General features: G+C 41.2%; 1 protein-coding gene and 1 pseudogene across 3 annotated transcripts in view; both read left to right on the forward strand.

Annotated features, from left to right (window-relative positions):
* The window catches only part of NEBL (nebulette), a 382588-nt gene that overhangs the window by 341567 nt on the left and 26555 nt on the right, over positions 1-14466 (forward strand). For 2 of the 3 annotated variants that reach the window (XM_054725862.1, XM_054725865.1), the window contains exon 5: positions 13501-13672. In XM_054725862.1, the coding sequence (XP_054581837.1) occupies positions 13501-13672 (172 nt within the window). Of the gene's footprint in view, positions 1-1391; positions 1485-4075; positions 4169-6677; positions 6771-10573; positions 10667-11938; positions 12032-12392; positions 12498-13500; positions 13673-14466 lie in introns of all 3 variants that reach the window. The other variant, XM_054725859.1, reaches the window with a different exon arrangement.
* Positions 7948-9483, forward strand: LOC114234205 (WW domain binding protein 1-like; annotated as a pseudogene).

Below are 14466 nucleotides of genomic sequence, written 5' to 3' on the forward strand. Positions count from 1 at the left end.
TGGGACCCTTTAGTCTGCAGGCTGATGATCTATCCTCTGAGCCAAACCAGCTAGAGCCATATAGCCAGTATTTTAATGTAGAATTAGCTCATTTAGTAGTTAAGCAAATGTCTCATCAAAATATAAATTCTATTAAGTCTGATAACTTCTGAAATATTTTTCTACTTGCTAAAAAATTGACAATTGCTAATGGACAAGTGCTTCTCAGTTTTCATAGTCAGGCTGTGCTAAGCAATGGAGTCCAATTGGAAGGCAGGGTTTGAGAAAAAGGCTGTTTTGGCTCACAAGCCCTGTGATTTCATGGCATTCTAGATTTCTAGCTTCTGGAGGAGAACATCTCTCATGCCACTCTCCCAACCCTGACATGTGGATTATCACACTTCAAAAGAGGCATTTTTTTCTGTCCTCATGGCTTTCTTATAATTCTTCTATTTTTTTTTGTAGAGCACTTTTTTTTTTCTTTATGTTGGAAAGGCGTAGATATTGGTGGAGGTGGAAGGACATGGGGAGGTTAATAAATAAATGGAAGATGAGGAAAATACTGAGTTATGATGTTGATGATAGACTTAATATTTTCTTTAAAGAGAAGAGGGCATTTTTGTGTCTGTAGATTAATACCTGCTTAAAATTTCGTGCTGCTTTTGAATTAGTGAACTTTTATAATATGCACTTTGATTTTTCTCAAAATACCCATGTGGCATTTATATTTGAAGAAGGAAACTCTAGTTCTCTAACATATTCTTAGAGCAAATAATTTGTAGCCATATACTAGGAAGATACCAAGCATGCCTTAGAACAGTGGTTCTCAACCTTTTTAATGCTGTGACCCTTTAATACAGTTCCTCATGTTGTGGTGACCCCCAACCATAAAATTATTTTCGTTGCTACTTCGTAACTGTAATTTTGCTACTGTTATGAATCGTAATGTAAGGATCTGTGTTTTCCGATGGTCTTAGGCTCTAAGACCTGTGGACAGGTTGAGAACCACTGCTGTAGAGCCTAAGACCATCGGAAAACACAGATATTTACATTACGATTCATAACAGTAGCAAAATTACAGTTACGAAGTAGCAACGAAAATAATTTTATGGTTGGGGGTCACCACAACATGAGGAACTGTATTAAAGGGTCACGGCATTAAAAAGGTTGAGAACCACAGTCTTAGAACATGCATAAGAGGGTTACTTGTAAGATTATGGCCTATGAAACCAAAGTGGGGCATTTATTCTCATAATGGATTATTTAATTGATTAATGTGTCAATGGTACTCATAAATAGAAGCTGTAATCACAATACTTTAAGACTTGAGAAATTGTTTTTCATAAAAATCAAGTCTAGGGCTTGAATGTTAATAAGCGTATAGTTATTCTTTTCCTTCTCTTATAATAAAGGTATTCTATAAGAAAGAAGTAGGAGCTGGCACAGCAGTAAAAGATACTCCAGAGATTGAACGAGTGAAGAAAAATCAGCAGAATATTAGTTCAGTAAGTTCTCTATGGCATTAATTATCCTTTCCAAAAACAAATGTAAGTTAGATAAACGTTTTTCATTCTTTACTAAACTGGTTGCCTTCTTTTTTTATTCTTTACTTTTTGACATGCTATTTCATCAAATATCAAATATCTAACTTTCAGAAGGAAAATTGTAGCGTTGTTCCCCTTGAACCTAAAGCAGTGTTTCATCTTGCTGTATCATAGTGCACAAGAGATCGATCACTTTAATAGTATAGTCATGACATCTAGGATTAGATTTTATCTTTTTAAACAGAATTTTCACTGTATTAATTTTTTTAGAGAAAGGATACATTTCAGTACCTCTCTGCAACTTGGAAGAAAGGAATTTTACCCTGGAGAATGATTTAAGGCCTTAGAACATTTATTTGGTGTCTTAAGAGAAGGTTTCAAAGGAGCCATTGGCCTCTACCTCTTCCAGCGTCTAGCAAAGCAAACGTACACTTTAACTATCATTTGTAAATTAACTTCCCTTCCATTTCCTTTTGAGCTAGAGGAGAGGGTTGGGGAGGCGCTTAATGTATGGGTATAATAACAAAATTGCTTGACATTGACAATGGATAATTGCTACCCATACATCAATGGGTATCCTTCTATGTATGTTTTGTTTCCTTACGAGGAAGTCAAAAGGGTTCTTTTCTTAAATCCCCGTTTGGCCTTCTCTTTACCTTCGTGCTTGGAGGCCAAACCTTTCTTTAAGTAATCCAAGTGAAAATTCCTTGATTCAACTCATGTGTCAGGAACTCTTGACAGTTACGTGGCATTCGTTTTAGAATACGAGTGTGTGCTCGCATTTGGGGAGAAGAAGCAGGAAAGGCAAGTAATGCTGTAGTAAAACGTACTTCAAAATGAATTTATAAAAAATCTACAGAATGCTGGTGTAATAAAATCTCTGTAGCATGAATGAAGCTGTCTCCTGCAGAAAGTACAAGGAGAAGGGTCTAATGCTGAGGGTATATAAATGTGCTGTGCTCCACATGAAGAGAGCTGTCTCAGGCAACACTCAGGTCTGGTAGGAAATTCGTTTGGCAGAGAAGTGTAAAATGTTTGTTTCCTTCACTTTCAAATGATAATATTTGAAATGTACATATCAATGTACTGGAATATAATGTTATAAATGTTCTGTAGTGTGCAATTCTATTGCCTACAGTGAAATGACTGTGCATTTTGATTAGTTTAGAGTCCCATGGAAAACAAAAATGTTCATCTTTAATCGTGTTTAACTTCTCACCCGAGGAAAATCACACCAAGTAGTACAGTATATCATTTGTTCTCCCAGCGTCCCACAGCCTCTTCCAGCACACAATAAATGCATAGTTCTGCATCTCTGTGAGGCTGGGCCATAAACTCCTGCTTAGTATTCAAATGGAAAGTTGCCCTTTTAAGATTAGCTAGATCTGTCAAACCAAGATATGATTCTCTAACATTTAAAGATCTCGACATTTTCCACCTCCAGATTTCAAGCCTTTTAGCTATTAGCTTTCTCTAAGAACCATTTCTGAATCTTATTTAGAGGTAGCCTGTTTCAGCGTACTCTCAGTTTAACTCTTTTGGATCCAGACTAATACTGGCATTATTACTCACATTAAAGCCATAGACACTGCAATAGATGATATCTGAGGTATTTAGGTACCACTTTTTTTTTTACTCCCCGCATGAATTTTAGCCTTAATCACCTTAAATGCTACCAAGTGATTTCTAAAATGTGTGTTTTTTGTAGATTTAAGTCTTTGCTAAGTTTCAATGTGTGCCTCTTTAGTCTAGCCTATATTTTCACACCTAAATATATATTTGTGTCCTTTTTTTGAATCCAATCTTCCATGAATTTTAGACATTAAAATAACACCTGATATGATGGCGTTTATAAGTTAAAGAGCTGTTTCTTGCCCCATGCATAAATGTGTTCAGGTATTACCACTTGTTGGGTTGATGTTCCTCTAAATAGATTTGAAAGAGGAGCTTTTCAATGCATTGTATGCCAGGATATAGGCTGGCTTTCCATGACATGATTGTGGGGGTAGAAGACAGTTGCTGCCTTTCTGCTCCTGGTTTTTCTATAGTGATCAGGACACAGTGCCCTCTGTCTTTAGAACAAGTACCTCCACTCCCCCTTTCTCTTCTTTTATCATGGACACATTTATTTTTTCCTTATTCTGGATTATTTGAATGCTCTCCGTCAAATAAGCCATGTTCCCAAGATTCGGCAGCTAACTTAATTTGACATTTTGTATATACAATAATAAATTATTATATTACTTCAAATATTTTCCAAGGTTTTTTTTGTATATCTGCCTAATGGCAAAACTTATTATCATAAACAACATTTGCTTACTTTAATTAAAAAACTCCTACAATGATGGATAGGTGAATAGATATGGACTTATTTGTACTGTATATAAAGGAACGCTGAAAGTATCAGATAAAATAAAAATTTGTATTCCCATTGAAGGAAAATTAATGTTGGAATTAGAAAATTTCAATTATGCAATAGATACAAATGAAGACTTTTTAACTTTTTAAAAGCCTTGGGTTGAATAACACATTTTTAAGAATAAATTATGCAGGTGAAATACAAAGAAGGGATAAAGCATGCAGCAACCATTTCTGATCCTCCAGAGCTAAAGAGAGTTAAAGAAAACCAGAAGAACATCAGCAATGTGTGATCACATTTCCCTAAGTATTGTTTTCTGTTTTACTGGCTGGTATCATACATGACACTTACAAAGGTGGAGGCCCATTATGGTGAATACCATCAGGAGGGCCAGTTCTTGAAAGGCGGAGATAGGACCTCACACACCTTCATGTCCTCCATTACTCCTAGCCCATGCTTCATGTACATTTGCTTATTTAAAAAACACAAACATGTTATTGAATTCCTGCTATATTTTTATTTTGGGGGGAATTCAAAGATGAGTAAGGTACACCCTAAAGTTAAGGCTGTGAATATTCTCAAGGTCTCTAGGAGAAACAGGCATAAAAAAGTAATGATGATGCATTAAGTGTTATAACAATAACCAATATTTATTGGGTGTTTACTCTGCTTTTTGAGTACTTTACATGTAATATCTCATGTAATAATAAGCAATAATTCCTCTTGCAAAATGATGTAGGGAAATGCAGAGAAGGAAGGCTGTGTTAGTGAGAGAGAGTAAAACTCTTGGAGAAAAAGTGACATTTGAGTTAGATCTTGAAGAATTAATAAAGGTTTGGGGTGGGTTTGCTGGGGAATGGCCTTATGGCAGAGCAAACTGATTCTGTTCAGAATCCAAGGCTTGTTCAAGCTGGGGAGGCTTAGTGTGATGGGTTCTTGGGGTGAAGTGTGGCACAAGATGATGGTGGGGTCTTAAGGGGGCAGTTGGGAGACGCACAGTGTCCCTCAAATGTGGTTCACAGGCAGTTAAGTGGCCCGCTGATGATTAGGCCTTGACTTAGTGATTAAGTAGTCTTAATGTGTTCATCATAGAAACGTAATACTCCCTTAAAAATAACTTTATTTGAAAAGAATAGCTAGTAAAAGAACTGAAAAATAATATTAATCACAGCACAGATGGCATCTGGCATGGCATATAGGTAAGTGGTGTGCAAATGGTGGAAATTTAGATAACACTGGAATAGCGGGGAAGAATGTGGACCCTGGAATGTTATTTCAATCCCATCTCCAGACCTTACTTGTTCTATAACCTTCATAAGCCACCAAGCTCTCCAAGCCTCCGTTTCCTCATCTATAGCACTGGGACTAAAGTATTAAGTGAGATATTGCCTGTAAAGCACTTAGCATGTTTGCAAATGGATGAATGCAAAATATGAACAATCTCCACATCAACCTTATGTCCCCAAACCTACATCCACCAGAAATCAGCTTCAATAGTCTCTCTGCATCAGTAATGCTATTCCACAGATTTCCGCCCCCACTCTGAGCTCTACCCAGAGTGATCTCCGTGTATCTTGCCGTCAATAGAGATTATACTGGACCTTTCCTCACTTTTACTCACACAGTTATCCCAGACACAGAGTCTGCCTAACCTCTCAAAATGCACGCCATGGCACAGAGAAGGTCACACATTGTAGAAGGGGCCTGTCCCTTTGTCGCTTATTTTCCAAACTTACCAAATGTCTCTTCACTTGCACATTCACTGCTGAGGGTGGAATCTCAAGTCCATTTTATCTGAAGGCACTGTAGGCCTGGTAATTTCTTAGGAAAAAAATTCCTGTAGGCTAAATTTAAACTCTAAAAATTCGCTACCACTGTCCCTGCAGACTTCCTTATGGGATTTTTACTGTGAGTTTTACTTTTGCCTGTCAAAACTTCAGCTGATGGACATACCGTTTTTTCCCCTCTGTGTTGGATGCTCATTTATTTTCTGGGGTGTGTGGAATTGCTGGGAAAGCTGACCACAAATGATGGGTCTGATGCCCTGGATAAGCAAAGGCACCGCTATGCTGCAGGCCAGGAAAACATCCCTACTGCTATTCCAGAGGGCAAACCTTCCAAGGTTGGATGTTTTCAGAGAAGAAAACTTTGGGGTTCATGGTTTCTTTATATAGTGATTGTTCATTCCTAAGGTACAAGCATAGAACTGATATAATCCCCCTTTCTTTTTCTTTTTTAAAATATATTTTATTGATTTTTTACAGAGAGGAAGGGAGAGAGATAGAGAGTTAGAAACATTGATGAGAGAGAAACATCGATCAGCTGCCTCCTGCACACCCCTTACTGGGAATGTGCCCGCAACCAAGGTACATGCCCTTGACCGGAATCGAACCTGGGACCCTTCAGTCCACAGGCCGACGCTCTGTCCACTGAGCCAAACCGGTTAGGGCCCCCTTTCTTTTAAAATATAAAATGGTAACTTGATCAGTGTTGCTTTACTGCTATGAAGAAATAAATTCACAGAAAGAATCATTTGTTGTCACTGATAAGGTCAAATACATGATGCAATTGAAAGAGTAACAACCAAAGGTGGACTTCAAAACATTTGGACAAGAAAAAGTGTAGTCTGGGATCAATATGATGAAGTCTCTTAGCAATACGCATTTCACTTAGGATCCCGATGAAGATTCTAACTAATGAATGCTCTGTAGCATGCGCATTTCCTCTGATCCTTCTGGTGGAGGGGCGCCCGTTTCCTTCCCGCAGCCTCACACTGTCTTGCCCTGTGTTCCCAGCTCCAGTACAAAGAGCAGTGCTACAGGGCAACCCCAGTCAGCATGACACCGGAGATAGAGAGAGTGAGGAGGAACCAGGAGCAGCTGAGTATGGCAAGTTGTCTCTGTTTTCTCTTATTGTATCACACATTACATATTCTTATTCATCACAACACTCTCTGAAAACCTTTGAACCCTCTGCATCGTGATGGTCCTTTTCACAGGCACACATGGAAGGGCATGAACTGGGGGCCCTCCCAGGGGAGTGTAGGAAATTTGGGGTTGTTTTACTACAATTTAGACGTTTTTGTTTATTTAAAAAATCTTCAATAAGCACACCAATGTGCCAGACATTATCCTGGTCACTGGCACGCAGAGATGGATAAGACCCAGTTCCTGTCCTCCTGGGCCTCGTGATTTAGTTGGTAGATCTCTAAAACTACATCCAGGCCAGGACCTGGGGAGTTGTGGGTCTGCTGTCAACGGAGAGAAAAATGATCGACTGAGTAGGTCAAAAGAAGACCTGGGGTTCTAAGACATAATGTCATGGCAGGAAACCTTATAAATAAGGGGAAAAATTATTTGATCAGTCAGTAATCTATTGCTAATACAGCGATGATAATTAACAATTATGAGGTACCTCTAATGTGGACCCTGTGCTACATGCCTCATGTGACCCCATGCGGTGGTACAGTTTATCTCTCTGGTTTGCAGGAGTGGGAAATGGAGTCTGGGAGGTCAGAGAACATGCCAGGGACCCACAATTTATAAGGGCAGGGCTGAGATTTTAAACCAGGCTTCCTAGGTTTAAAATCCTGAACTTAGAAATCCTTTCAAAGGTGCTGCCCTCAATAGTTATTTTTCCTGTTTTTTTTTGTGTTTTTTTTTTTACCCTCTTAATGGAACTTTTCTCAATATAAACAATAGCCTTCTTCTTCCAGATAGGTAATTTTAAAAGACTTTAAAATTTAAGTGAGTTCTCCCAGGTGGAGGACAAAATCAGGGTGACCACTGCTTTATCTTTATAAGTAAATGCCTTGGAGGATGGTGAGAATGAGAGATCTTTAGCTTCTTCCCATTTCTTTATCCTAATTTATTCATTTATCCACTAGATATTTAGTAAGCCCCTGATACACGCTCAGTATTATGCTAGACATTAACTGTAAGAAAACAAAACCATCCTGGCTTCAAACTCACAGATATTCCAGAATAATAAAAATAGTAAGAGGAATGAGGAGGAGAGAGGGAGGCAGAGTGGTGTTAGAGGAGGCGGAGAAGGGGAGGAGGTGGGATGGAGAGAAGAAGGCTTCTGGGAAGCAAGGAGCTCCTCCAGGTGCTGCCCAGCCCCCTGTCAGCCAGGGCCGAACCCCCACAGGATGAGACTGTGTGGGACCAACAATCCAAGCTACGCCTGTGAGAGAGGACACTGCTGTGGACAGTCCCAGCGCTGCACCTACTACTACGAACTGGTGTTGTGTTCTGGCTGGTGTGGACCATCATCATCATCCCGAGCTGCTGCTGTGCCGGCCACCACTGCCGGCCCAGCACTCAAGCACCGCCTACCGGCCCAGCGGTGGGAACATGAAATCAACCTGATCGCCTACCAAGAAGCCCACCGTTAGCGCTGCCGTTTCATTTCATGCCTTCCAGCTACAGCAGCCGCCGCTGCCTGCACAGTGTGGCCCTGTGGGCAGCAGTCCCCGGGCGCCAATCCCACCAGGGGCCCCCAGGGGCACAGAGCAGCCCTTTGTCGGGGCCCAGCAGAAGCAGCACGTGACCCCCCAGAATCATCACTGACCCTGAGCCCTCCAACACAGACACGCCAGCCAACCCACAGCCACCAAAGCCCCTGGAACGGAGCCCGGTGGCTCTGTCTCTGCCCTGGGAACTGGCCCCTGGGGCCTTGCTGGGCACGGATTCCGAATGTGAGGAGGAGCTGCTGAAAGATTACACCTGCAAGCAGGACAGCGCCCTTCCCAACAGCAAGGACAGGACACCCGGCAGACATCGCCACTTCTGGGTGACGCGGGCATTGAGGGGTGTGTGTGAGCAACAGGGGCCACCACGATGATGACCTCAAAGAGTTGAATGCTCTGGCCGATGCTCTGGATGGAGCCCTGGACTTCTGTCACTGCTGCCATGTTGGCCCCTGGAGATGAGGAGGAAGGGCTCTGCCAGGCTTCCAAGGAGCAGGCTCGAGATCCTGGGCACCCTCACCTGCCAGCGCCACCCTCACGCCTGCTCCTGAGTACCATCAATGAGCAGGACTCCCCAAACTCCCAGCGCAGCAGCTCCCCCAGCGAGAGCAGGCCCTGTCTGTACCGGAGAACTTGGCAGAGCAACCAGGGGAGGGGAGAAGCGAGAGAGAAAGTGGTACAGCTACTCGTTTTTTGTTTTTTGTTTTTTCCTTTTACCATTTTTTTGCCACTCCACTCGCATTTTCCTACGTCTTCCGGATGCCTCTCCCCTCACAGAAGCACAGTGTTGGAGGGCTGAGAAGTTGGTTCTGTGACTCATTCCTCATTCCTCACCATCATTTCCATTTCCCCCTTTTCAAGTCAGACAGACCTCACTTTCTGCTTAGGTCGGAGAGCTGTGTTTTCGAAGCCCCCAAGGAAGGGGGCTGAGACTGTGCCCTGAGGTGCTGCTTAGTGAAGGAGTGGATGTTGGCGCTGGTGTTGGTGTAAGAAAACTTTGCCGTGTCTCAGCCCGGAGAGGCGGCAGGTCTCAGCCCTGGATGAAGAAGGACGCCTGCAGAGACCCAGAGGTTGTCACCCACTGCCAGTGTCTGCAGAGCTGGACTTGGGCTAGCCTTGTGGGAGGGTGAGGGCTGACGGGCCCTCCGTATCAGCCTGCTGGGCGGTGTCCACTGCCACTCAGGGCAGCAGATGGAAGTGGAACTTCAGACAGAAGCTTAACTGAATCTTCAGGGACAAGCTTGGACTAGCTGTAGCCCAGACCTCAGCCCTGCCCCCACTTGGTAGGAAGTCCAGTGCATGCCAGCAGCCGGAAAGTGGCAAGGGTGGGTGGCAGTGCATCAGCAGCCCGCAGATGCCTTTCTTTCCACCATTAAAAAAATCCCAAACAACTCACTGGTGTGTCTCCAAGGAGATCAGATTTTACTAAAATGAAGGAGGCTTCAGTTAACCAGTCAAGTGGATGAATTCAGGCCCTCTCAAGGTGCCTTCCCCAGTTAGAGGGGAACTGGTATGAATGTTAGGGTTCATGGCAGCGTCCCACCCTAAAGACAGGAGAAGGGGATAGAGGAACCGGGGAGCTGGGCTTGATTCAGCACTCACCCTCTGGCCCCTGCCACAGGAGGCTTCCCTGCGTGCAGAGAAAGGGAAAGGGGGAGTTGAAGGACTAGTTAGGGGCCAGGGAGGTTTGGTGGAGTCTAGTACCCATCTGTCACCATACAGAGTTATTACAGTATTATTGATTATATTCCCTGTGCCATGACTCTTTTTATAACTGACAGTTTGTACTTCTCAATCCCCTTTGCCTTTTTCACTGGTCCCCATTCCCTCCTCTTTGGTTTTTGATTTTTGAAGATTGTAGCCCTGGGTCAGAAAGAGAGTCCTGGCTTCCCCAGGTTGCCATGTGACCTCACGATAGCTCTTAGGTAATGACTTCATTCTGATGACTCCCCCTTCTATGTCCATTACACTTAGTCCTGGAATTTTGGCAGTTAGTTTGGATATTGAACAGCAAAGTATTTATTAGAAGTTCGTTTTTAAAAAGCACAACCAACCCTTGTGCTTGCTAAGTCAGATGAATCAGAATCCAGTGGTAGATGTCAACATATCTACGGTGGAAAAGCTGTGTGAGAAGACAGGGCTAATTTGAGGCTCATCCTCTGTGGTGTTTGGGTGGAAACCATCTTTCTACCTATTAACGTTCTTATTTATCTTCCGCAGGTAAAATACAAAGGAGAGATCAAACAGGCAACTGCAATTTCTGACCCACCAGAGCTGAAGAGAGCTAAAGAAAACCAGAGGAACATCAGCAATGTGTGATCCTAGCAACTTCTTTCTTACAACACCAAACGTATTGTCAGCGTGTCAATGAAGGGATGATGTTTACAGGGGCTCACGACCCGCAGTTGACATTGGGTTCTGCTCTCAAAGGACTGTCAACTTTTTGGAAAGGTTTCAGGGTCTTAGGTCCTGTGGGCATAGCCAGGCATTCTCCCTTCCAGAGTTCCCAGGGACATGCCGGTGTGACTTGTCTGCAGGTCATTGTGTATCCCTCTTATCTAGTCTTCCTGCTTGGGCTGGCTGTGGTTCCTCAAAGGGACTCGGCGGCTGCTCCTGGCGTCATGGCCCCGCACATCAGCTTTCCCACTCCCTTTCCTTCCTACGCATGATCTCTGTAGCCTGCTCAGCCCACTCCCAGCTATTATTACTTTATTTTTGGACGCTGTCTGGGGAGCAACTCTAAAGTGTGTATGCTAAATAGGTCACCCGAGGCAGGACCATTTTAGGGTCCTTGTAGGGGCTGCCAGTTTTTACTAAGACACTAACTCCCAGCCTGCTCTAGCTCCTTGCTGTTTTATGTAATCCACGGACGCAGTTCACTGAGAGAATTCTTCTTTGAAGTCATTAACATATAGATGGAGTTCTTTGGAGGAGGAAATTTGGAAATCTATTAGGTTCAAAGAAACCTTATATTCTTTAAACCTTTCAAGTTATTTGACCAGATTATAAAGCAAAGGCATCTTATTGTTTGGCACTTTTCCTGACAACTATATTTTGGAGAAGTAGATGCTCATCTTTTCCTGCTATATTTAGAGTCACACTGGATGTGACTCCATTATTCTCAAAAAGGGACATGGTTATTGAAAAGGAGGAAGAGAGTATAGTGGGAAGCACACCGGCCTTTTTATGCAAGAGCATGTCACCTATTTAAAGATAACCTTTCAAAAGATCTGCCACAATTAATTACTAAGAAACCACAATGGTACCATTCTATATGGGCAGGGGTACCTTTAAGTAATATCCATGAAGACATTTCTTATCACATTCCTTTGTGACGGAATGCATATTACAGTGTTACTGATGGTGTGCCCATATATTTGAGTACATTCACAGTGATTCATTGCTATGGGATGAATTAAAATACATTGTTTTAAGGTGCAAGCATTTAAAATATGACTAGACATCTGATAGCAACCTCTTTTTTCATAGTTTTCTTTTTTTGGCTAGTTCTTTAAAATAAATACTGTGAGACTCTTATTTAGTTGAATTGATTCACAGTACACTCTTTTTTCTCTGAAATGATAGGTTTATTATAAAGGTCAGCTGGGAAGAGCTACGGCTTTAAGTGTAACTCCTGAAATGGAAAGAGTAAAGAAGAATCAAGAAAATATTAGTTCGGCAAGTGGTTTTATTCATTTTGGACTATCACAAAGGGTGTATCATTTATTATTTATGTGCAGTCCTGTGGTTTTTTTTTTCTTATGAAAACAAAATATACTTTCAAGAAATATTTGGGATATATGCAGTAAGCACATGTGTTATTTCAGATGACTTCCAAAAGCTGCCACTGTATAAATTTACATCTATAAAATTTTAGGTCGTTATTCTAGAATGAAATTAATTCACTGAACAAGTTACCTGGGAGAATAATTTAGAATATGCTGCATATATTTCACTCATTTGGAAAACTTGAAAAAGTTATGTAATTTTTAAAGGTTGTAATTGTCTTATTAAGTATGTTCTGCTATTTACTTTGCAGGTAAAATATACCCAGGACCATAAACAGATGAAAGGTAGACCAAGTCTTATTTTAGATACACCTGGTCTGAGATATGTCAAAGAAGCGCAAAATCATATTTCAATGGTAGGGTACAACCAGATCCTTCTTCTCACAACTAAAATACACTAAGGAGTGGCACCACCCAGTGTGCTGACGGCGTCAGTTCACCAATAACCTGCATAACTAACAAAGCATGGAAGTGCGGATGGGCCCGTGCTTTTGGGGAGACTTTTAAATCGCACTGAAATGTAATGGAAATGGTCTCTAATAAAATATTTTTTTCTCTGTGTGATTTTTGGATGTGTTTTTATTTCTAACATGACTATTATAAATGCATTTTATGGAAGACATTTGGCTGGACTTATTTCTAATTAATTTTAAGGCAGAGTTTGGTGTTTTGGCATGTTGCAAAGAAAATTAAAAATATGTATATATTTAAAAAAAGTTTCATAAGATATGATTTATATGCCATAACGTGTACCCATTTAAAGTGTACAATTCAGTGGTTTGTATAATTTGCAGAGTTGAACAACCATCACCCTAATCCAATTTCAGAACCTGAAAAGTGTATATTTTGAAGTATATATACACTTTTGTATATAATTACAAAGTGAATTACAAATAATTAAATTAATTACAAATAATTGTAATTATTTATAATTCTCTTAATCTAAGTTTAATACTGTTTTCTTGAATAAGTGTGGAATTAGCTTATCATTGTTTTGCATAGTAAAGGTTAAGGAACAGGAAATGAATTTGTACCTAAATTAGTATATTTTAGAGAGGAACCAGGATTAAAAAATATTTCTATCTTTTAAAAATTCTTACTGATGTACAGGTTTATATATAATTTAAAAGAACTGCTAACCATAATGATGCCAAACTGTGAATATATCAGCGCTTGATTTCTGATGCTAGGAAGCGGAAGTTTCAGACGTTATATTTGGAATGGAAAGACGTACCTATATGCAGAAAATAAGCTAGATGTAGCTGGTGCAGTGACAGCTGTCGTTATGTCAGAAATGTGTGAGCTATGTAATAATAGGAAATTACAGTTTGAGTTAATGTTATTTTACCTCTTTTTCAGGTCAAATATCACGAAGATTTTGAAAAGACAAAGGGGAGGGGCTTTACCCCTGTCGTGGATGACCCCGTGACGGAGCGCGTGAGGAAGAACACCCAGGTGGTCAGTGATGCCGCTTACAAAGGTGTCCACCCTCACGTCGTGGAGATGGACAGGAGACCTGGCATCATTGTTGGTAAGCTGACGCTCCTTCTCAGCAGGTCACAAGGATCGTGCTTGCCCAAGCTTTAGAAGTAGCCTCCTTGTTCATTGGACAGCTCCTCCAATGTGTGATGTGCTGCCCAATTGCAAATGGACCAACGTGTTATTGATGCACCATATTGAATGGGATTCGTGGCTTTCGCCAGGTATTGTTTCAATCCTTTCTGTAATTGGACACTCTCTGTCTTTAATAACTTTCTGGCCTTAAGGATGTTTCTACCTGTTAAGCAAAGAAGCAGCCTGATATCGAACTTGGGTGATAACACGGTTTGAACAATTAGTTTGGTTTTACTTTACCTTATGTATTTGATCAATATATTGTACTCCAGTCATTGTCTAGCACAAATCTCCAGAGAGATTCTGACTCATTGTATGAATAGCTTATATTTTTTTGAATATTGTCTCTGAACTGGGGTAATTGAGAGCTGTCTGGAAGTCCCACACATCAGAGAGGAAAGAACCTTCTTTTCCTGCTGTTCCTTCTAGTCAGTCAGGGGAAGTCTTAGGGACATAGTGTTTGAAGGGGGCTGAGACAGCAAGGATCCTATGAAGTCTAAGACAGCACTAGGCAGGAAAATTATTAATTTTTCAGTACATATCAACAACCCATACTTCCAAATGACTGTTGTCTTCTTCTGAGCAGTTAGCCTCTGAATTTTTATAGCCAGTCCAATTACATTGCTCAAATAATATGTATATTTTTGTAACTGTGCAACAATGCCTCTCAGCAATCTCAGTGTTAGATGACATCATCTTCAAATGTAAAAG

Source organism: Eptesicus fuscus, chromosome 2, assembly GCF_027574615.1.
Source record: "Eptesicus fuscus isolate TK198812 chromosome 2, DD_ASM_mEF_20220401, whole genome shotgun sequence".
In the NCBI taxonomy this organism is placed as follows: Eukaryota; Metazoa; Chordata; class Mammalia; order Chiroptera; family Vespertilionidae; genus Eptesicus; species Eptesicus fuscus.